This window comes from Salvelinus namaycush, chromosome 15 (genome assembly GCF_016432855.1).
Source record: "Salvelinus namaycush isolate Seneca chromosome 15, SaNama_1.0, whole genome shotgun sequence".
NCBI classification, from domain to species: domain Eukaryota; kingdom Metazoa; phylum Chordata; class Actinopteri; order Salmoniformes; family Salmonidae; genus Salvelinus; species Salvelinus namaycush.
Genome location: NC_052321.1, coordinates 40,256,390 through 40,279,525, shown reverse-complemented (window position 1 = coordinate 40,279,525; position 23,136 = coordinate 40,256,390). Strand labels below are relative to the sequence as shown.

The window sequence follows — 23,136 nt, the reverse complement described above, 5'->3', positions numbered from 1 at the left end:
ACATGTCACCAAATAACTGATTAAAACACACTGTTTTGCAATGAAGGTCTACAGTAGCCTCAACAGCACTCTCTGGGGTAGCACCATGGTGTAGCCGGAGGACAGCTAGTTTCCGTCCTCCTCTAGGAACATTGACTTCAATACAAAACCTAGAACAATGGATTAAAGCGATCTTTAAGAAATCATTCACTGCCTTTTTTGTTGAGTGCAAAAATTAAGGAGAAGCAGCAGAGAGAGCGAGAGCTAGCTCTATTTCTTTTTTTTCTTTTTCTTTTTACTTTCATTCACTTAGCTAGCTAATTCAGTTAGCTAATTTAGCCTACTCAAACACCCGGCACAAACAGAAGCATGCTATTTATGTTAGCTATCTGGCTAAGGCTATCCAACACTGGAACTCTTCCAAGTCAAGGTAAGCGGTTTAATTAATTTATTGCCACGAGGCCCGCCGGTGTAACTGCTAAAATGCTTGCTGTACACTGTACTGCGTGATTGTAGAGGGTTTACTAATGCGTTAGTTCTAGTAGCTATGTTGACTATGACGTTAGCTAATATGGTGACAACGATGTAGGCTGTGTGTAGTGGTTAGCGATTATGGTATGAAGGTTTGGCTTGGAAACTTTATTTTTGCATGGCCACAGATAGCTGGTGTGCACTGAAAGGGAAAAGGTGAGGGGAGGATAGCACGTAGATGCGAGAAGGAATTATACAATGAGCAAAGTGATGATTCTGTTTGTATGTGGCTGCTGTGTGTGCGGGTGATCAGGGGTGTATTCATTCCGCCGATTCTGTTGAAAAACGTTTCTTAAACGGAAATAAAACGGAACGAAACGGAGAATAAACCTACCTGAATTTGTCCAATAGAAACTCTCGTTTGCAGCTGTTTGGACTAATGATTACACCCTAGATCAGCTATATTCAGGCAAGAATGTGCAAGGCGGTATTGAATGTGTCACTGTCTGTAACCTTGATTACTCCAATTTGTCTCTCGATCTGTTATAAACTTTCATTCGTAGACTAGGTTGTAGCAACCTCATGATAGATATAGATTGCACGTGCATACACACAACATGGAGTACATTCCTAGGACAGAGAGATATGCTGTGAGGGTCAGTGGAGGCTGCTGAGGGGAGGACAGCTCATAATAATGGCTGGAATGGAGTGTAATGGCTGGAATAGAGTGAATGGAATGGTACCAAACACATGAAAACCATTATTACTATGAGTCGTCCTCCCCTCAGCAGCCTCCACTGGGTGTAGTGGGTGTAGTGTAGTGTAGTGTAATGTGATGGTGAAACCTGAGGCAGCAGCAGGCAGGCTGGAGAGCCATGCAGCAGTGTGAGTCTGAGCTGTTAATGCCATGAGGATTCAGGGGGTTTTCACAGCTGGGCCCAATGGAAGATGAACCCAGTGTAGTGTGAAGGTATCCATTACTCCATGCCAAACACAGTCAGAATGGACTCAATTAAAGAGGGACTTCATCCCAAATAGTACCCTATTCCCTTTATAACGCACTACTTTTGACCAGGGCCCTGCCCATAGGGCTCTGGTCCAAAACAGTGCACTATATAGGCAATAGGCTGCCATTTGGGACAAATTCCCTCTTTAATTGAGTCCATTCTGACTGTGTCTGGCATGAAGTAATGGATATCTTCCAGGGACTGTGGATGGTTAACTGGTCATATCCCAACGTACACTCCTCATATGAATCACTGCATTACTTTGTCTGTGTTCACTTGACTGTGTGTTTGGTAGTGATATGAAGCAACAATGTGATGGTCGAGGCAGTTTGAGTCCATAGGAACACATCACATTCAATGACAAGGCTTTGGATACTATGTGATTAAAATGTTCAAAATCCATGTAAAACAACACGGCACAATTGAAAAAATCTATGGCACATGAAAACCAAACGAGGGTGGTCTGCGGTGATAGGTGGGATGGGCTGAGAGTGGCCGAGGGGTGGGATTAAAGAGCTCATGTTCGGTAATGTATTATTGTTATGTGATTGCTATATATAAAAGTACCATGTATGTAAAATCTATATGTACAATGTATGTATAAGTAGCAAAAATGCTGTAAAAAAACTACAATATATTTGTGTCCTCCGAAGGGGGGGTTAAGGGAAAAAAAGGGTGAAAAATGGCAAGGCTTTGATCAGAGAATGTGGACAAATGTTACCAGCACCGTGTCTCAACAGATGAAGGAGAACGCATGTCATACTGCTGTTTCATCTGAGAGAATTTGAGGGAAAAAAACGGTGTTCATACCAGAGGCTGTAACGCTCTTCTCATATTATGTTCGTCAGTGTGTCTGAGTCCAACTACTACAGCCCTCTGTGTTCTTATTGTGATTGGCATCTTGATGAATTGGGATCTCTGTGAAGTTTCTAAACGCTATTCGCTTAACTGGCTTCGATATGGCAGAGTGCAGGATGTTGAGGGAATACTGGAGGGCTGCCTGACTCTGTGTGTGTGTGTGTCTGTGTTTGTCTTTAGTGATGGCCTGATGACAACCTACAGAGAATTCCCCTATGCCAACTTGAGCCAGCTATGAATGGGCATGGATGAGGGCGAGGGAGAGAGAGAGGGAGGGAAGGAAGGAGAAAAGGAGCAAGCTACCAGCTCCCACAGTCTCACGTCAGAATTAGACTTTCATCCATGTTTCTTAAACGTCAAATTTAGAAGTTGTTCCAAATGTCAAATTTGTGTGTTTAAGGTTAAGTTTAGTCATTAACTCCACATTTTTAAGCTTAGCGGTTAAGCTTAGGCATTAACTCCAAATTCTTAGGTTAGGCAGTAACTCTGAATGGTTAAGGTAAGGTTGAAGGTTTGGGATACCCTTTAAAACAAAAATACTTTCCATTGCTGGTTTTGAACTTGCAACCTTTGAAATCAGAGGCAGATGATTACACCCAATCCCCGTCCACAACACCATAGCAAAAACCAAAACCTACTTGAAGGTAACAGTGCTCACTATTGCTCCTAGTGGCCGGTTTACACATAATTTCCCGACATCGTCAGATGTGGATGGACATCGAACATTGACTTGTATCACGGGTGACCTGGCTGCAATTAGAGTATAAAAAAGGGAGGGAGAGGATAAGTCCCGAGTGGCTCAGTTGGTAGAGCATAGCTCTTGCAATGCCAGGGTTGTGGATTCATGTCCCATGGGGGACCAGAATGAAAAAGTATAAAGATTGTATTGTAAGTTGCTCTGGATAAGAGCATCTGCTAAATTACTCAAATGTAAAAATAAGAGAGAGAGTGACTGAGTGTGAAACACCAAAGGTTGTGTGTTGTTTCTACTGTTGTCATTGCAGTGTGGAGCAGCAGCGCTGTCCATCAACACTATTCTTTCAGGATGTGTTCAGCCTCAACATCTCTCAATGGCACTCAGTCTGATAGCCAGGATTAAGACCTTAAAACAACACCGGGCAACAAGACAGGGTGGAGAGGCAGCAGGTCTTGGACACCAGTGAAGGGGAGAGCTCTTCAAAGGGTTCCACTGTTTACAGAGATGTCTCTCTGCTCAACTCCCACTCCTCTCTGGAGAAAGGACCTCCATGCATCAACTGAGCCCAGACACCCCTCTCCTGCACCTTCACTTCTACCTCCAGCCTCACTCCATCCTCCCCCTCACCCCTAGAGAGTCCAAGTATCTCTCTCCTTTCAAGCTCCCCTACCAAGTCTTTTCCTCTCTCCCTCTCCGCCGGCACATCTACGAGTGTCTCGGGTTGCGAGGAATGCAACACCGTGACTTGTTAACAGGCGAGAAAAGGAAAACATCTCCATACGGTTCAATTATGGATCAGATTAAACGATGGGGCAATCCTTAGGATGGAAAACAAGCGGCGTGTCTGTCGATGAGAGAGAGAAAGAGAGCGAGAGCGACAGAGAGACCTTCAAGGTTTCAACAATGTATTTTTATGTTTCCCCCAGGATTAGCTAACCATGACCCAGTGCAACTTTATCTGACGGAGCATTACGGCCAAATGGCTCAGGAGGATGAGTATCTGGTCCTCTGATACTGGATATGACTGGATGAATGACACAATAGAGTTCTAGGGGTCAACATCTCCAAAGAAATATGTGGCTTGACATGAAATAAGAAAGTAAGAAAAGCACAATGCATCTTGGGGCTGTGCTTGATCAGTCTGTTTTTCCCCCCCCCCGACTGGAGTTGGGCCAGGAGAGAGAGAGAGCGTTGGGGAGAGAAATAGAGAGAGATAGAGAGAGAGAAGGGAGGGAGAGAGAGAGAGGTGGATAGAAAGAAGACAGAGATTGTGAGAGAGAGCTTCAAGTCTAAGACAAACAACAACTAACATTCTGTGTTGAATTCATCCCCATTTTAGCAGCTTGACAGGAATTCCTTTCATGAGACATCCGAGTATTTGAGTAAATACAATACAGGCCCAATATGAGTCCAATAAATACACTATCCATGTTCCTCCATGTTCCCTCAGGGGTTCTGGATCAGCCCATGGCAACCACTGAGCCATCCCATCCCCCTGTACCCATCCCCCCATCCCTTTTCTCAATAGCAGCAGCACATGTGAGTCTATGGGGTGGTGGGTTGAGGGGTGTCAGAGAGAACTAGGACAATCTCATTGCAGTCTCTCCCTCTTTAAAATTTCCCAAACCAGTGTTTTTTTTTCTTGTTTTTTGAGTGTAGCCCAAAAAAACGCTCTCCAAAATCTGGACTTTCACAAGCAATAAATTACCAGTTAGAAAATAGTTGTTTTTTCTCTTCCCGTAACACCACAGTAAGTCATCCATGGGAAAGCATATTCCAATTGGCAGGTGGATTCTGATGAGTCATCCAATGAGGGAATGCTTGATGGTGATGATGTCATAACAACGCGCCATTAAGACGTGACGCTCATAGAGTTTTCCCACGCACACCAGATAAGAGTATTCAACTTGACTCCATTTTGGATGGGTGGCTGCCGGGTTGCCTGACTAGAAAAATGTAAAATTTCGGTATTCACTAAACTCTGTGCCGCAATGTGACCAAACACTGAATAAGAGGGAGGGAATATCCAGGTCTCCTTTCATCCGAAGCAACTGATAGTTTACACAATATATTCAGTATGTGGCCCATGCCCGAATCCAATAGAGCCATTGGAACCATGTGTCTCTCTCCCCACGCAGGATCTCAGTACTCCTCCCCCTCTCCTCCCTCAGTACTCACGAGCCTCCTCTAGCTCAGCCTGGTACACGTCCTCTGTGGGGTTGTGGGCACACTGCAGCCCGTTGTTGGGCGGTCTCACAGAGTGGAAGCGGCTCCAGTCCCCTTTACACAGGATCCAGGGCAGCACGTCCACTTTGTAATGCAGCTCCGGCGAGAACTCCGTACTGATGAGGTTTGGCGCGCCCGCCCCTTTCCCCCGCGTGATCAGCTTCACGTGGTCGTCGTAGCAACAGTGCTGCGCGGCCAGCGTGGTGCTGTCGAAGGAGAGCATGGAGCGTGTGCAGAAGCGAGCGGACGGCTTGTAGATGTCCAGGCGTTCTTTGGGGCCGGAGGCGTCGCGCCAGCGGTAGGTCTTACGCAGCGTCTTGTCGAAGATGTTGACGGCGCTGTAGACGGCCTCGGACGGGTAGGAGCAGGGGCAGCTGGGTAGTTCGGTCAGCACCTGGTGGAGGTACTTCTGGAGGAAGTCGTTCTTACAGCTCAGCCACTTGTCACAGCTGTCCACGTCTGGGGAGGAGAGAAATCATACAGGAGTCAACAGACGATGAATAAACTATCAATCAATACCACAACAGTCAATAGGCCATCGACAAGGATCAATCAATGATCAGCAGCGATCAATTAACTATCAATAAGCACAGAAACATACACTGTAAGCACACGTATAGAGTTGAATCGTAGCTTGAGGCACACACAAAGCATGAACTTTCGCACAAATCACCCATTGACATCTATGCATGATTTGTGTGAAACATCACATTTTCAATGCGTATATAAATAAAAAATGGATTCGGACCATATTTAGTACATTTTCCAGCACATAGAATATATACAGTATATATAGTACCGATGAAATACTACAATGCATACTAATCAAAGGTAATCAACGGCTCTCTTTCAACAGCTCAGGTTTTGGCAGTGATAAAAAGATGACTTTCAGGGAGGATTATAAGGTAAGACAGCATTGGTAACCCTGAGGAAACCAGAGAGACTTTCCAAGCATAGAGGAGTGATTTCAGCGCTTTAAAACCCATTACTTTGAACCGGGGGGGGGGGGGGGGGGGGGGGGGGGGGCTGCAAAGCTCTCAAAGACCATGGAGAGCGAACGAGAGCGGGTTAAAAAACAAAGCCATAGTCGGCGCTAGAGAATAAAATGTTGGAGGCTGCGGTCAAATTGGAACCTATTCATTATAAACATTTATGTTCCGTAGTGGATTGGGGAAAGAGCAAAAAAAAAACTTCTGACACTTTATCTTGTTATGTTTTTGTTGCGCATTCTTTGTTATTTTTGCCCAGAGTGAAAAGAGCTATCCCTTTTCACTGGCCTGTGCCAGACGTAGGGAGAGCAATAAAAGACAAACTAAAAAGTAATTCAAACATTTCTTGGAGGAACAGATGGGTTTTTCATGGGCTTTGTAACAATCTCGGTGGAGCAAAATTCTGACTACCCCAACTGTACTCCTGCAGACTCTCTATGATTGGAGCCCCAGTAGAGCAGTTTAAACCCCCCTAAACGGAACAGACCATTAAGGCCCCCCAAATACTAGAACAGGCCGTTGGCTACAGAAAAAGGGACAACCAGCTAATACACAGCCACGCATGCACACACACACACACACACAAACACACAAACTTGTCATGTACACATTTCAACATACTTGTGTCGAGGGAGTCAGTGCCATTTGTTGTCTCCAGAGGTATCAGCTCAGTCACTGCTAACAGGTCATCTACAGAGAGAGAGGACACAGACACTGGTTAGGAAACCTGCTGAATGGATAGCCTCATACTGTAGGCAAAGGGAAAAAATTGTTTCTGAGTAGTTGTTGATAAGACAAGGGGGAATGTCTATGCCCAACACACACACGCGCGCACGCACTCACACTTGCACACACACCCACACCCACCCACACCTTCCTGGGTAGCAGTACGAGCCTTCATTGAGCGTTTTAAAACAGACATGGAGCTGTGTACACACCAGGACTCTGCAGGAGGGCAACAGAACAGGCAGCGCACTACTAAACACACTACCAAGTCCCAACTGTACTGATATAAAGAGCCCTGTACTAGAAGCATCAGGCAGACCTATTAGGAAAAGCCTAATGGTACGATCACTGTAGAACTGATCACTAATACGTGAAAGGCTGGATACGTTTTAGCCTGTTGCTTTAACACGTATAAAGTCCTTTGAAATCAGTGATCATGAAGGAAAGGCGGCACATAGAGGATGCTATTTGGAAGTACTGGGACCCAACCAGAGACAGGCAAGGTCTGATGACATCACACAGCCACGAAACATGGCCATTGCTGATGACATTACATAAGTGTCTCTCTCACCTGGGCATCTGTCCAGGTCACAGGTCCGGGACTCGGTCGCCGTGCACGCGTAACCACATGAACGGATACGCTTCTGGTTGCCGTGGCCACAGGTGACGCTGCATGGAGACCAGACGCTCCACTCCTCCTCCTCGTACTCTGAGATGGAGGGATGAGAAAGGGGGAGATGGAGAGATGAGAAAGGGGGGAAAGAGGGACGGAAGAAAAAAAATAAAGGGTTATATTAGAGGAGTGCGGTATGTCTTTGAAGTGAGCCTAGTGAATTCCTCACCCAGCTGGTGAGAGCGTTATGCAATAAAGCAGCAACGACCAAAAATGTTTGGAGCTACAGTAGAGTGTTCATCTGTCCGCTCTAACATGCATACATAAACCTTCTTCAATGTGCTGGTTGTGGCAGGAACAACTGAGTATCTTAGCATCTCAGGAACAACATAGAACAAAGTAGACACCAGGAACAACCGTGTCTTGGAGCAGACCAAAAGACCACACTTCAAAAAGCTAAGGAGGCTTCAGAAAGGAGTGAGAGTCATTTTCATGAGGCTGTAGCTGGTGGCTGTCATTAACTTCACTAGGGCTGTAGCTAGTGGCTGTCATTAACTTCACTATTGGTGTAGCTAGTGGCTGTCATTAACTTCACTATTGGTGTAGCTAGTGGCTGCCATTAACTTCACTAGTGGTGTAGCTAGTGGCTGTCATTAACTTCACTAGGGGTGTAGCTAGTGGCTGCCATTAACTTCACTAGGGGTGTAGCTAGTGGCTGTCATTAACTTCACTAGGGGTGTAGCTAGTGGCTGCCATTAACTTCACTAGTGGTGTAGCTAGTGGCTGCCATTAACTTCACTAGGGCTGTAGCTAGTGGCTGCCATTAACTTCACTAGTGGTGTAGCTAGTGGCTGTCATTAACTTCACTAGGGCTGTAGCTAGTGGCTGTCATTAACTTCACTATTGGTGTAGCTAGTGGCTGTCATTAACTTCACTATTGGTGTAGCTAGTGGCTGTCATTAACTTCACTAGTGGTGTAGCTAGTGGCTGTCATTAACTTCATTAGGGCTGTAGCTAGTGGCTGTCATTAACTTCACTAGGGGTGTAGCTAGTGGCTGTCATTAACTTCACTAGGGGTGTAGCTAGTGGCTGCCATTAACTTCACTAGTGGTGTAGCTAGTGGCTGCCATTAACTTCACTAGGGCTGTAGCTAGTGGCTGTCATTAACTTCACTAGTGGTGTAGCTAGTGGCTGTCATTAACTTCACTAGGGCTGTAGCTAGTGGCTGTCATTAACTTCACTAGGGCTGTAGCTAGTGGCTGTCATTAACTTCACTAGGGCTGTAGCTAGTGGCTGTCATTAACTTCACTAGGGCTGTAGCTAGTGGCTGTCATTAACTTCACTAGTGGTGTAGCTAGTGGCTGTCATTAACTTCACTAGGGCTGTAGCTAGTGGCTGTCATTAACTTCACTAGGGCTGTAGCTAGTGGCTGTCATTAACTTCACTAGTGGTGTAGCTAGTGGCTGTCATTAACTTCACTAGGGCTGTAGCTGGTGGCTGTCATTAACTTCACTAGGGCTGTAGCTAGTGGCTGTCATTAACTTCACTAGGGGTGTAGCTAGTGGATGTCATTAACTTCACTAGTGGTGTAGCTAGTGGCTGCCATTAACTTCACTAGGGCTGTAGCTTGTGGCTGTCATTAACTTCACTAGGGGTGTAGCTAGTGGCTGTCATTAACTTCACTAGTGGTGTAGCTAGTGGCTGTCATTAACTTCACTAGGGCTGTAGCTAGTGGCTGCCATTAACTTCACTAGGGCTGTAGCTTGTGGGTGTCCTGGTCCTAGGGACCCTAGTTTTTCCCCCTAGCATTAACACACCTTATTCTAATCAAATGCTTGATAATGAGTTACTTATTTGAATCAGGTGTATTAATGCTAGGGTCCCTAGGACCAAGATGGACAAACACTAATCCAGTACCTGCTTTAGCTAGTTCCACAGTATGATGTCTATAACAGAGAAAAACGTACCTGCTATAGACATACTTTTTTCAATCTTTACTAATGACCTGCCACTGGCTCTGAGTAAAGCCTGTGTGTCTATGTATGCTGAGGACACAATCGCCAAAAATAAAACAAGACACTGTATCTGCTATATTCTGATCTACTGTAGAACCTGTCAAGCACAAGTGAATATCCTTAACAGACACAGACACCAACCTGCTATATTCTGATCTAAGACCTGTCAGGTAAAGTGAATCTCCTTAAAAGAGACAGACACCAACCTGCTGTAAACTGATCTGGAATCTGTTTCTCTCTGTCTCAGTGAGACTCCATCCCACCACCAGAGACGTTTACCTACTCCCTCAGTTTCCACACAGAAGTTAATGACGCGTGAATTAATATTGCATATTTTTCAGGGAAGTATAATCTCGCTAATGATCAGGATATGGGGCCAGTTGGCAGGCTAGGGTGTGTGTGTGTGTGTGTGTGTGTGTGTGTGTGTGTGTGTGTGTGTGTGTGTGTGTGTGTGTGTGTGTGTGTGTGTGTGTGTGTGTGTGTGTGTGTGTGTGTGTGTGTGTGTGAGCATGTCTATGTACCAGTGCGTGTGTGTGCGCGTGTGGATGTGTGTGTATCCGCAAGTGTGTGTGTGTGCGTGCTCATGCATGTGCCATTGTGTATGTGTGTGTGTGTGTGTTTCTCTTGGTTGGAATAAATATGTCAATGGCAAATTCAGCAGCATACAGCGGAGTGAACGAAGCCAAGACAAACAGTGCCCCAGGACAGCTAGCCCTGTACTAGGCTAGCTAATAGGTTTTCTGTTTCTCTAATGAACAATCAGTTCTTTCCCCCATGTTAAAAATATTACAGACTCAGTGGAGGAATGGAGGAAGAGAGGAGGAAAGAAAAGATGGAGAGACGTAGGAAAGAGAGCGAGTAAACAGTGAGGGAGATTCATGGAAAAGATGAAGAAATAGAGAGGGAGAGGGTGAAAATTTAAGATAAAGGGCGAGTGGAAGAAGACGGACATAGGGACACATCCTAGATAGGACAAAGGGAGAGGTCGTGCAAAAGCAGAGCCAGCAAGGAACATACTCAACGAAGTGATCAAGGGATGGAGGCGAGAGAGAAGAACATAGAAAAAAGAGAAGAGACGAGAAGAGAAGAGAAGAAAAGGAAATTAGTTCATCCAGCGTCCTGCTGCCTCTCCGGCAGTTAATATGTTTTTGGCTAGTTGCCGTAGTTTGGGGCTAATTGTGAGCTCTGGGCCTGGTGTTGAATGAGATGGAGCCTTCCCCTGTTGGCAGACTACAGTGTGTGTGTGTGTGTGTGTGTGTGTGTGTGTGTGTGTGTGTGTGTGTGTGTGTGTGTGTGTGTGTGTGTGTGTGTGTGTGTGTGTGTGTGTGTGTGTGTGTGTGTGTGTGTGTGTCTTGCAGGAGCCTTCTCATGTTGGCTGGCCAAGTCAAACAACACAGAGGTGTGGGTGACATGCTGCACTCCTCCACTCACTAACACTAATCCTGGAATGCTCTGTAGTCTCTGTAGCCACACACACACACACACACACACACACACACACACACACACACACACACACACACACACACACACACACACACACACACACACACACACACACACACACACACACACGCTGTCTCTCTTCCCGTCTTGTTCTTCCCTCTTTCATTCTGTTTCCTTCTCCCTCTTCCTCCTTGTCATCCCTCTCTCCATGTCTCTTTCTCTTAATAAACCCCACCTCCAACTCTCCCTTTCTTGCTCTCTTTCTTTTATGCATCCTCTGCTCAACACACAAGATGGATTTGTATACTAAAGGGTGTGACAAAACTGAGCACATAACATACATTATGGGTTCCTTAAATGTACAGTGCAAATTATAAACAAATAAGGTCTCCTAATGATAATGAATATGAATTTGGAGGACAGAAATGATTAAATATTAAAGCACTAAACCCATCACTAAAGGCTTCAGTCGTACAAAAGTTATACTTAAATCCGAACTGGTTCTCTAGCAAATTAATAAGAATGTCTCACCCCATGTTCAAGAATGGCCTTTTTCCCTTTATTCAGATTATAATAAATAATCTCCCAAATATTGCTATTTTTAAAATGAGCCATAGGTTGGTTGCAATATATATTTAATCCACCAGAAAAAAAAACAGAACAAATAATACAACTAATATTGTGGTTAAACTCAAATATACTAATAGATAAAACATAATTTTTTTTTAATTAAAAATGTATAATCTTTGTAAATTATATCATAAATAGGACTGGTGGAGTTATGTCACACATGCAGCTAACAAAAATATATGGAATACTTATATCATGCAATAAAATGCAAATTAATTACTTAAAAATCATACAATGTGATTTCCTGGATTTCTGTTTTAGATTCCGTCTCTCACAGTTGAAGTGTACCTATGATAAAAATTACAGACCTCTACATGCTTTGTAAGTAGGAAAACCTGCATAATCGGCAGTGTGTCAAATACTTGTTCTCCCCACTGTATAGATTGAAAATCTCTTCCCAACTATTTTACAAAGTACCGATTCCATGGCACATGGTTTATATGAACTGATACGCAAAACAACGCCGGATTCAAAACATAGAATTATTCAATCTAAATTATTACACAAAATTCTTGCAACCAATATAATATTATATATGGGGGGATACAACCTTCCCAGCTCTGCAGACTTTGCTGCGAAGAGACAGAAACAATTAGATCATCTGTTTTGGTACTGTCCATATGTAGCTTGTTTTTGGTCACAGGTCCAGGAATGGCTGAAGAATTGCAACATTTACCTGGAGCTAACTCTGCAGATAGCACTACTGGATGACCTGAAAAGTCATAAACTGTGTTCGAATACTCGCACCGACCGCACTAACCGTACGCTTATTGGTCATGGTATGGATATAGTTAGTATGCCAAAAAGTTCCCGGATGTTGTACTAAATTCGACAAAATATGACGTATTCGAACACAGCTATAGTCAATCGATCAATAAAATAATAATACTTTTGTCAAAAATCTGTAGAAATGATGAGAATAGAAAGGTTCAGTACTTTTATGAAGCATCACAGCCCAGTTGAAAAATATATGGCAAATAGAAATCCAATATGGATGGTGTTAAGAGATAGATGGGAGGGGTTGAATGGAGCTGAAGGTTGGGAATAATAATAATAGGTTGGGAATAATAATAATAATAACTAATAACAACAAGATAACTAATGTAAAACGTAATGTGTCCGTAAAATGTATATAGGTTCAGAACTTTTGTGAAAGAATTAGATGCGAGAGGTCGAGGTTAGAGGAAGGACAGGAGAAAAAACAAACAAAATATAACTATTGTAAAATAGACTGTGCCCATAAAATGTATATAGTATGTATAAGCTGGAAGCAGAAGCCTTAGCGTTGTTGTTCAGTAGTTTTTCTCCAATTAGGGGAGGGGTGGAAGGGTTAGAAAGTAATAAAGGAAAATATCATTTTTTTTAAATATGTGTATATACAGTACCAGACAAAAGTTTGGACACACCTACTCATTCATTTTTTTTTTTTTTTGACTATTTTCTACATTGTTGTAACGATCGTCGTAATATTCTTCCTCCTCCTCGGACGAGGAGAGGCGAGACGGGTCGGACCAATAAGCAGAGTGATTCGTGTCCATGATATTTTAATGAATCGAACTGAACACTTAACATACAAAAAAACAACAAAACCGAAAACAGTCCCGTGTGGCACGAAACACTGACACGAGATACAACCACCCACAAAACACACGTGAAACCCCGGCTGCCTTAGTATGATTCTCAATCAGGGACAAACGATCTACAGCTGCCTCTGATTGAGAATCATACCAGGCCGAACACAAAAACCCCAACATAGAAAAACACACATAGACAACCCACCCCAACTCACGCCCTGACCAACTAAATAAATAAAAGAAAAAGGAACAATAGGTCAGGAACGTGACAATTGTAGAATAATAGTGAAGGCATCAAAAGTATGAAATAACACATATGGAATCATGTAGTAACCCAAAAAGTGTTTAAACAAATCAAAGTATATTTTAGATTTTAGATTCTTCAAAGTAGCCACCCTTTGCCTTGATGACAGTTTTGTAAAATCTTGGCCTTCTCTCAACCAGCTTCACCTGGAATGCTTTTCCGACAGTCTTGAAGGAGTTCCCACATATGCTGAGCACTTGTTGGCTGCTTTTCCTTCACTTTGCGGTCCAACTCAACCCAAACCATCTCAATTGGGTTGAGGTCGGGTGATTGTGGAGGCCATGTCATCTGATGCAGCACTCCATCACTCTCCTTCTTGGTCAAATAGCCCTTACACAGCCTGGAGGTGTATTGGGTCATTGTCCTGTTGAAAAACAAATGATAGTCCCACTAAGCCCAAACCAGATGGGATGGCGTATTGCTTCAGAATGCTTCGGTAGCCATGTGGGTTAAGTGTGCCTTGAATTCAAAATAAATCACTGACAGTGTCACCAGCAAAGCACCCCCACTGTCAGAGACCCAGATGCAGACTGTTAAGACCCAGATACAGACTTTCGAAGTAACAAGGTTTAATGTTCCAACAGAGGCAAGCAGTAGACAGGTCAAGGTAGGCAGAGGTCGGTAATCCAGAGGGAGGCAGAAGTACAGGTCGGCGGGCAGGCTCATGGTCGGGGGCAGGCAGAGTGGTCAGGCAGGCATGCTCAGAGACAGGACAGGTAAGGGTCAAGATCGGAAGGAATAGCAAAAAGAGAATAGAAGCAGGAGTACGGGAAAACATGCTGGTTGACTTGAAAAACATACCAGACAAACTGGCAACAAACAGACAGAGAACACAGGTATAAATACACAGGGGATAATTGGGAAGAGGTGGCGACACCTGGAAGGGGGTGGAGACAAGCACAGGGACAGGTGAAACAGATCAGGGCGTGACACCCACTCCATTACACCTCCTCCACGCTTCACATGGGAACCACACATGCAGAGATCATCCGTTCACCTACTCTGCATCTCTCAAATTTGGACTCATCAGACCAAAGGACAGATTATCACTGGTCTAATGTCCATTGCTCGTGTTTCTTGGCCCAAGCAAGTCTCTTCTTGTAATTGGTGTCCTTTAGTAGTGGTTTCTTTGCAGCAATTCGACCATGAAGGCCTGATTCACAGAGTCTCCTCTGAACAGTTGATGTTGAGATGTGTCTGTTACCTGAACTCTGTGAAGCATTTATTTGGGCTGCAATTTCTGAGGCTGGTAACTCTAATGAACTTATCCTCTTCAGCAGAGGTAACTTTGGGTCTTCCTTTCCTGTGACGGTCCTCATGAGAGCCAGTTTCATCATAGCGCTTGATGGTTTTTGCGACAGCAATTTAAGAAACTTTCAAAGTTCTTGAAATGTTCCGGATTGACGGATTTTCAAATCTTAAAGTAATGATGGACTGTCGTTTCTCTTTGCTTATTTGAGCTGTTCTTGTCATAATATGGACGTGGTCTTTTAGGGCTATCTTCTGTACACCAACCCTACCTTGTCACAACACAACTGATTGGCTCAAACGCATTAAGGAAATAAATTACACAAATTAACTTTCAACATGACACAACTGTTCATTAAAATGCATTCCAGGTGACTACCTCATGAAGCTGGTTGAGAGAATGCCAAGAGTGTGCAAAGCTGTCATCAAGGCAAAGGGTGGCTATTTGAAGAATCTAAAATCTAAAATCTATTCTGATTTGTTTAACACTTTTTTGGTTACTACTTGATTCCATCTGTGTTATTTCAAAGTTTTTGTGTCGTCAGTATTATTCTACAATGTAGAAAATAGTAAAAATGAAAGAAAAACCCTTGAGTAGGTGTGTCCAAACTTTTGACTGGTACTGTATGTATGTGTATTTATGTACAGTCGTGGCCAAAAGTTTTGAGAATGACACAAATATTAATTTTCACAAAGTCTGCTGCCTCAGTTCGTATGATGGCAATTTGCATATACTCCAGAATGTTATGAAGAGTGATCAGATGAATTGCAATTAATTGCAAAGTCCCTCTTTGCCATGCAAATGAACTGAATCCCCCAAAAAACATTTCCACTGCATTTCAGCCCTGCTACAAAAGGAACAGCTGACATCATGTCAGTGATTCTCTCGTTAACACAGGTGTGAGTATTGACGAGGACAAGGCTGGAGATCACTCTGTCATTCTGATTGAGTTCGAATAACAGACTGGAAGCTTCAAAAGGAGGGTGGTGCTTGTAATCATTGTTCTTCCTCTGTCAAACATGGTTACCTGCAAGGAAACACGTGCCGTCAAAATTGCTTTGCACCAAAAGGGCTTCACAGGCAAGGATATTGCTGCCAGTAAAATTGCACCTAAATCAACCACTTATCGGATCATGAAGAAGGCTTCAGGGCGCCCAAGAAAGTCCAGCAAGCGCCAGGACCGTCTCCTAAAGTTGATTCAGCTGCGGGATCGGGGCACCACCAGTACAAAGCTTGCTCAGGAATGGCAGCAGGCAGGTGTGAGGCGAAGACTTTTAGATGATGGCCTGGTGTCAAGAAGGGCAGCAAAGAAGCCACTTCTCTCCAGGAAAAACATCAGGGACAGACTGATATTCTGCAAAAGGTACAGGGATTGGACTGCTGAGGACTGGGGTAAAGTCATTTTCTCTGATGAATCCCCTTTCCGATTGTTTGGGGCATCCGGAAAAAAGATTGTCCGGAGAAGACAAGGTGAGCGCTACCATCAGTCCTGTGTCATGCCAACAGTAAAGTATCCTGAGACCATTCATGTGTGGGGTTGCTTCTTAGCCAAGGGAGTGGGCTCACTCACAATTTTGCCTAAGACCACAGCCATGAATAAAGAATGGTACCAACACATCCTCCGAGACCAACCATCCAGGAACAGTTTGGTGACGAAACAATGCCTTTTCCAGCATGATGGAGCACCTTGCCATAAGGCAAAAGTGATAACTAAGTGGCTCGGGGAACAAAACATCGATATTTTGGGTCCATGGCCAGGAAACTCCCCAGACCTTAATCCCATTGAGAACTTGTGGTCAATCCTCAAGAGGCGGGTGGACAAACAAAAACCCACAAATTCTGACAAACTCCAAGCATTGATTATGCAAGAATGGGCTGCCATCAGTCAGGATGTGGCCCAGAAGTTAATTGACAGCATGCCAGGGCGGATTGCAGAGGTCTTGAAAAAGAAGGGTCAACACTGCAAATATTGACTCTTTGCATCAACTTCATGTAATTGTCAATAAAAGCCTTTGACACTTCTGAAATGCTTGTAATTATACTTCAGTATTCCATAGTAACATCTGACAGAAATATCTAAAGACACTAAATCAGAAAACTTTGTGAAAATTAATATTTGTGTCATTCTCAAAACTTTTGGCCAGGACTGTATATTTGCCAAAAAATATATGTGGGATTGGAAGTGATGCAGACAATTACATTGCTGGAAGTTACAATCTATCTGCAATATTAAAGCTGATCTACCATCACAATTTTTTTTAAATAAAATAATAAGGTCTCTTTTATGGCACTAAGCAGTGGTGTAAAGTACTTAAGTAAAAATACTTGAAAGTACTACTAAAGTAGTTTTTGGGGGTATCTGTACATTACTTTACTATTTATATTTTTGACGACTTTTACTTCACTACATTCCAAAAGAAAATGAAATACTTTTATCTCCATCAATTTTTCTTGACACCCAAAAGTACTTGTTTCATTTTGAATGCTTAGCAGGACAGGAAAATGAGCCAGTTCACACACTTATCAAGAGAACATCCCTGGTCATCCCTACTGCCTCTGATCTGACTTACTCACTAAACACATGCTTCGTTTGTAAATGATATCTGAGTGTTGGAGCATGCCCCTGGCTGTCCGTAAATTAAAATAAACAAGAAAATGATGCCGTCTGGTTTGCTTAATATAAGTAACTTTAAATGATTTACACTTGTACTTTTACTTTTGATCCTTAAGTATATTTTAGCAATTACATTTACTTTTGATACTTAAGTATATTTCAAACCAAATACTTTTAGACTTTTACTCTAGTATTATTTTACTGGGTAACTTTCACTTTTACTTGAGTCATTTTCTATTAAGGTATCTTTACTTTTACTCAAGTATGAGAATTGGGTACTTTTTCCACCACTGGCACTAAGTGCTGTGTACGCATTTAGATGGCCATTTCATGACTTGCACAACATAAAGTAATTTTGGGGTCGGTTTGATGTGCAGCACTGAGTATACAAATGTAACTGCTTATTAGCATAAGCAGAGCCCACATGAAGATGGTGGAAGTGGGTGTGATCTAACAGATCTAGAAGTGTGTGTGTGTGTGTGTATTTGCATGCGTGCCGGCATGCGTTTGTGTGTGTGTATGTGTGTGTGTGTTGACATCATTGCAGTGGTAAGACTGTAATCACTTGCTAAGGGCTGGTTGGAAGACCTGGCCACACAACAACACCACAAGCACTCTCAAAGCATGCTGGGTTAACAGAGCGAGAGAGGAATATAATGGGTTTTTTTAGGAGGGGGATACACATCAAATCACATTGTATTTGTCACATGCGCCGAATACAACAGGTGTAGTAGACCTTACAGTGAAATACTTACTTACAAGCCCATAACCAACAATGCAGTTATAAGAAAATAGATGTTAAGTAAAAAATAGATACGTAAAAAAATAAGAAATAAAAGTAACAAATAATTAAAGAGGAGCAGTAAAATAACAATAGCGAGGCTATATACAGGGGGTACAGGTACAGAGTCAATGTGCGGGGGCACCGGTTAGTTGAGGTAATTGAGGTAATATGTTCATGTAGGTAGAGTTACAGTGACTATGCATAGATAATAAACAGAGAATAGCAGCAGTGTAAAAGAGAGGGGGGGGCAACGCAAATAGTCTGGGTAGCCATTTGATTAGCTGTTCAGAAGTCTTTTGGACCTAGACTTGATGCTCTGGTACCGCTTGATGTGCGGTAGCAGAGAGAAGAGTCTATGACTAGGGTGGCTGGAGTCTTTGACAATGGTTAGGGCCTTCCTCTGACACCGCCTGGTATAGATGTCCTGGATGGCAGGGAGCTTGGCCCCGGTGATGTACTGGGCCGTACGCACCACCCTCTTGTGTGCCTTGCAGTGGGAGGCCGAGCAGTTGCCATATCAGGCAGTGATGCAACCAGTCAGGATGCTCTCGATGGTGCAGCTGTAGAACTTTTTGAGGATCTGAGGACCCATGCCAAATATTTTCACTCTCCTGAGGGGGAATAGGCTTTGTCGTGCCTTGGTGTGTTTGGACCATGATAGTTTGTTGGTGATGTGGGCACCAAGGAACTTGAAGCTCTCAACCTGCTCCACTACAGCCCCTGGTAAACGTCCTAGTAATCCATCTGGCCCTGCGGCCTTATGAATGTTGACCTATTTAAAGGTCTTACTCACATTGGCTACAGAGAGCGTGATCACACAGTCGTCCGGAACAGCTGATTCTCTCGTGCATGTTTCAGTGTTACTTGCCTCAAAGCGAGCATAGAAGTAATTTATCTCTGGTAGGCTACAAGTCCCACTGGGCAGCTCACGGCTGTGCTTTCCTTAGTAGTCTGTAATAGTTTGCAAGCCCTGACACATCTGATGAGCGTCGGAGCTGGTGTAGTACGATTCGATCTTAGTCCTGTATTGACGCTTTGCCTGTTTGATGGTTCGTCGGAGGGCATAGCGGGATTTCTTATAAGCTTCTGGGTTAGAGTCCCACTCCTTGAAAGCGGCAGCTCTACCCTTTAGCTCAGCGGGGTGTTGCCTGTAATCCTTCTGGTTGGGGTATGTACGTACAGTCACTGTGGGGACGACGTCATCGATGCACTTATTGATGAAGCCAGTGACTGATGTGGTGTACTCAATGCCATCGGAGGAATTCCTACAAGGCCCTCTGTGCTAGCAAAACAGTCCTGTAGCTTAGCATCTGACCACTTTTTTATTGACCGTGTCACCGGTACTTCCTGCTTTAGTTTTTGCTTGTAAGCAAGAATCAGGAGGATAGAATTATGGTCAGATTTGCCAAATGGAGGGCGAGGGAGAGCTTTGTATGCATCTCTGTGTGTGGAGTACAGGTGGTCTAGAGTTTTTCCCCCCTCTGGTTGCACATTTAACATGCCTGAAGAAATGCACATTTAACATGCTGGTAAATTTCCCTGCATTAAAGTCCCCGGCCACTAGGAGGGCCGCCTCTGGATGAGCATTTTCCATACTCTACCTCAGGCGAGCAAAACCTCGAGACTTCCTTAGATATCGTTCACCAGCTGTTGTTTATAAATATACATAGACCGCCACCTCTTGTTTTACCAGAGGCTGCTGTTCTATCCTGCCGCTACAGTGCCTGCCAGCTGTATGTTATTCATGTCGTCGTTCAGCCACGACTCGGTGAAACATAAGATATTACAGTTTTTAATGTCCCGTTGGTAGGATATACGTGCTTGTAGTTCGTCTATTTTATTATCCAATAATTGTACGTTGGCAAATAGAACCGATGGTAAAGGCAAATTACCCACTCACCACCAGATCCTTACAAGGCACCCTGACCTTTGTCCTCGAAATCTCTGTCTCTTTCTCCAGCAAAAGACGGGGATGAGGGCTTTGTCGGGTGTCTGGAGTAAATTCCTCTCGCCCGACTCGTTAAAGAAAAAATTGTCTTTCAATACGAGGTGAGATATCGCTGTCCTGATTTCTGGAAGCTCTTTTCGGTCATAAGAGACTGTGGCAGAAACATTACGTACAAAATAATTTACAAATAACTCGAAAAAACACACACAATAGCACAATTGATTAGGAGACTGTAAAACGGCAGCCATTCTCTCCTGTGCCATTGTGTAATCCCAGTGATTTTGGAGAAGTGAAGAGTAAATTAAGCTTGGCATTAAAAAGAGAGCCCCACTTGCCCCTCAACAAAACATAAATGGAATCACTGGTCACTTTAATAATGGAACACTAGTCACTTTAATAATGTTTACATACTGCTTTACTCATTTCATATGTATATACTGTATTCTATTTTAGTCAATGCCATTCTGACATTGTTCATCCTAATATTTATTTATTTATTAATCCCATTCTTTTACTTTTAGATGAATGTGTATTGTTGTGAATTGTTAGATACTACTCCACTGTTGGAGCTCAGGAACACAAGATTTTCACTACACCCACAATAACATCTGCTAAATATGTGTATGTGACCAATAAAATTGGATTTGATTTGACAACTCCAGCCCCCTCTCCTCCACCCCCTAAATGCCTGTGCTCCCCCCTCTCTTCAGTCTAAATGATCACAAATAAATATTAGTTGTTTGGCCAGGGGGTTGTGAGGAGACACCATGCCACCATTACCCTGAGACTCAGCCCAGCAAAGGTTCAAATGACTGCTCTATCCCAAGAACCAGTGTCAACTTCAAAGGACACACACTTCAAAGAACACACACAATGGACTGACGGTCGAACGCTCGCTCTCTCAGTTCCTCCCTGAGCCTGCCCTCGTGCTCTCCATCTCTTTCTTTCTCCCCCTTTCCATTTGATCTCTCCAGCCCACTAGCTGTATCTTTCCCCCTGTTATTATCTGACCTGTATTCTACCATATCTTTAATCTTGTCTTTTAATTTAAAAAATGGTGATCTTTTTTTGTTTTATAGTTTTTTTCTTAGGGTACATTACTATCCATTTCAAATTAGAAGTTTATAAAACCTACACCCGTAGGCTACCACTCAAATGAACATTAATTAATACATAGAGTTGAATAATAAATAATAGAAAACAAAAAAGATGTGGGTCTCCACCCCCAACCCCCCCCCCCTTTCTTTCCCCCTGTTATTATCTGACCTGTATTCTACCATATCTTTAATCTTGTCTTTTAATTTAAAAAATGGTGATCTTTTTTTGTTTTATAGTTTTTTTCTTAGGGTACATTACTATCCATTTCAAATTAGAAGTTTATAAAACCTACACCCGTAGGCTACCACTCAAATGAACATTAATTAATACATAGAGTTGAATAATAAATAATAGAAAACAAAAAAGATGTGGGTCTCCACCCCCCCCCCCCCCCAGACAATGGTGGCCTGTCTGCTGTGGATATGAGAATAGTAATAACCTATCAGAGCTCTTTTGGCAGAGTGCTACAGACAAAGCAGAGCCGTAGCACTGTGGGCTGACTGGTCTCACTTAGAGGTGACTGCCTACTGATCAGGTTAACAGCATTAGAGAGCTGTTAGCTAGTCTGGTGGCTAACTGCTACTGTCAGAGAGAGAGAGAGAGAGAGAGAGAGAGAGAACACTAAAACAACCAACCAAAAACCCCGGAACACAGAGCCAGAGCCAAGAACTGAAGCTCTTTCCCAAGGGCTTAATGAATGACCTTGAAGGTTGACAAGGAGAGTTCAAGGTTCAGACAGATTATAACTACCGGAGGCGAATTAAGGTCTTCCCGAAAATGTTCCTACCTTCTTCATTGAATGCAGCCCTGCCTTGACTACTGTAATCATTCTATTTTGGCCATATTATTTCAGTTATAATATGAGCCACATATTAAAATAGTTAGCTACAGTTATCCCTGGAAGGGGAGAGGATAAGGATAAGGAAAGGCTATACAGAGTAGTAGACATCAAGTCTGTAAGAGCATGTCTTGGGCACTTTTCACTATAAAGATCAACCTTCTTAGATGTCTTATAATGGGACATAATGACCATCAAAAGCAGCATTTCTAAAGAGGCTAACCTACAGGCCTACAGTATACAATATCAAGTTTATAGTAAGTTATCTTTAAATCTTGAAGTTCTTGGAACGTAAATCTGAATCTCTAGGATGTCAACAAACACCTCTAATTGTCTCCCCAGTAGACAGTAGGCCTAAACATTCAACAATCCAATCATCTTTCATGCCATGAACATGACTTTATCCAAGGTGAACACAGTACACCGAAACAGGCCAAGTCCTGTTCCTCTCTCTTCCTGGCTGGCTGTTTACAACTGATAGGCATCATAGAGGTGAGGGAGGGAGAGTTTGGAAGAGAGCCTCAGGGAGGGAGGGAGGGAGGGAGGGAGGGAGGGAGGGAGGGAGGGAGGGAGGGAGGGAGGGAGGGAGGGAGGGAGGGAGGGAGGGAGTTGACATGTTTATGTAGCGGACCTTGAGCGAACAGCCTCGAATCATAAATCATGTCGGAGGAACAGAGGGTAAGGCGGGGGGAGAAAAGGAGAGACAGTGGGGGACGGAGGCCCGTATTGCTGTCTCTGAGCCTCGCGGAGGAAACTGTCAGGACAAAAAACAACTCAGACAGCTCGCCACATACATGCCCTGACCACTGACCCCCGAACCATACACAAACACCAGCCCTCTCTCAGATCTGTGATCAGATCAGGGACACCAAACAAACAGGAGGAACCCTCTTCCACAATAGAAAGGTACAGTAACACTACACAAGCCATACATTCTCTTAGAAACCTTATCTAATCATTGTCGAAGAAACTGAAGGGCCAAAACTTCTGCTTCCTGTGGGGTGTTTTAAAAAGGTGTCTTTTTAAGAGGATGTTATTTGCAGTGCATCGTCCAGGGAGGTGGTGGTGCT

The 23,136-nt window shown here is 43.5% G+C and overlaps 1 protein-coding gene across 1 annotated transcript in view; it reads right to left on the bottom strand.

The window, feature by feature from the left end:
- Positions 1-5,179: 5,179 nt before the first annotated feature.
- ism2a (isthmin 2a) overlaps positions 5,180-23,136 on the bottom strand; it is a 50,796-nt gene continuing 32,839 nt past the window's right edge. Inside the window, exons 4-7 of the mRNA XM_039009145.1 lie at positions 7,525-7,662; positions 7,101-7,172; positions 6,849-6,917; positions 5,180-5,697 (exon numbers count right to left, since the gene is read on the bottom strand). Of these exons, the coding sequence (XP_038865073.1) occupies positions 5,180-5,697; positions 6,849-6,917; positions 7,101-7,172; positions 7,525-7,662 (797 nt within the window). The remainder of the gene's footprint in view (positions 5,698-6,848; positions 6,918-7,100; positions 7,173-7,524; positions 7,663-23,136) is intronic.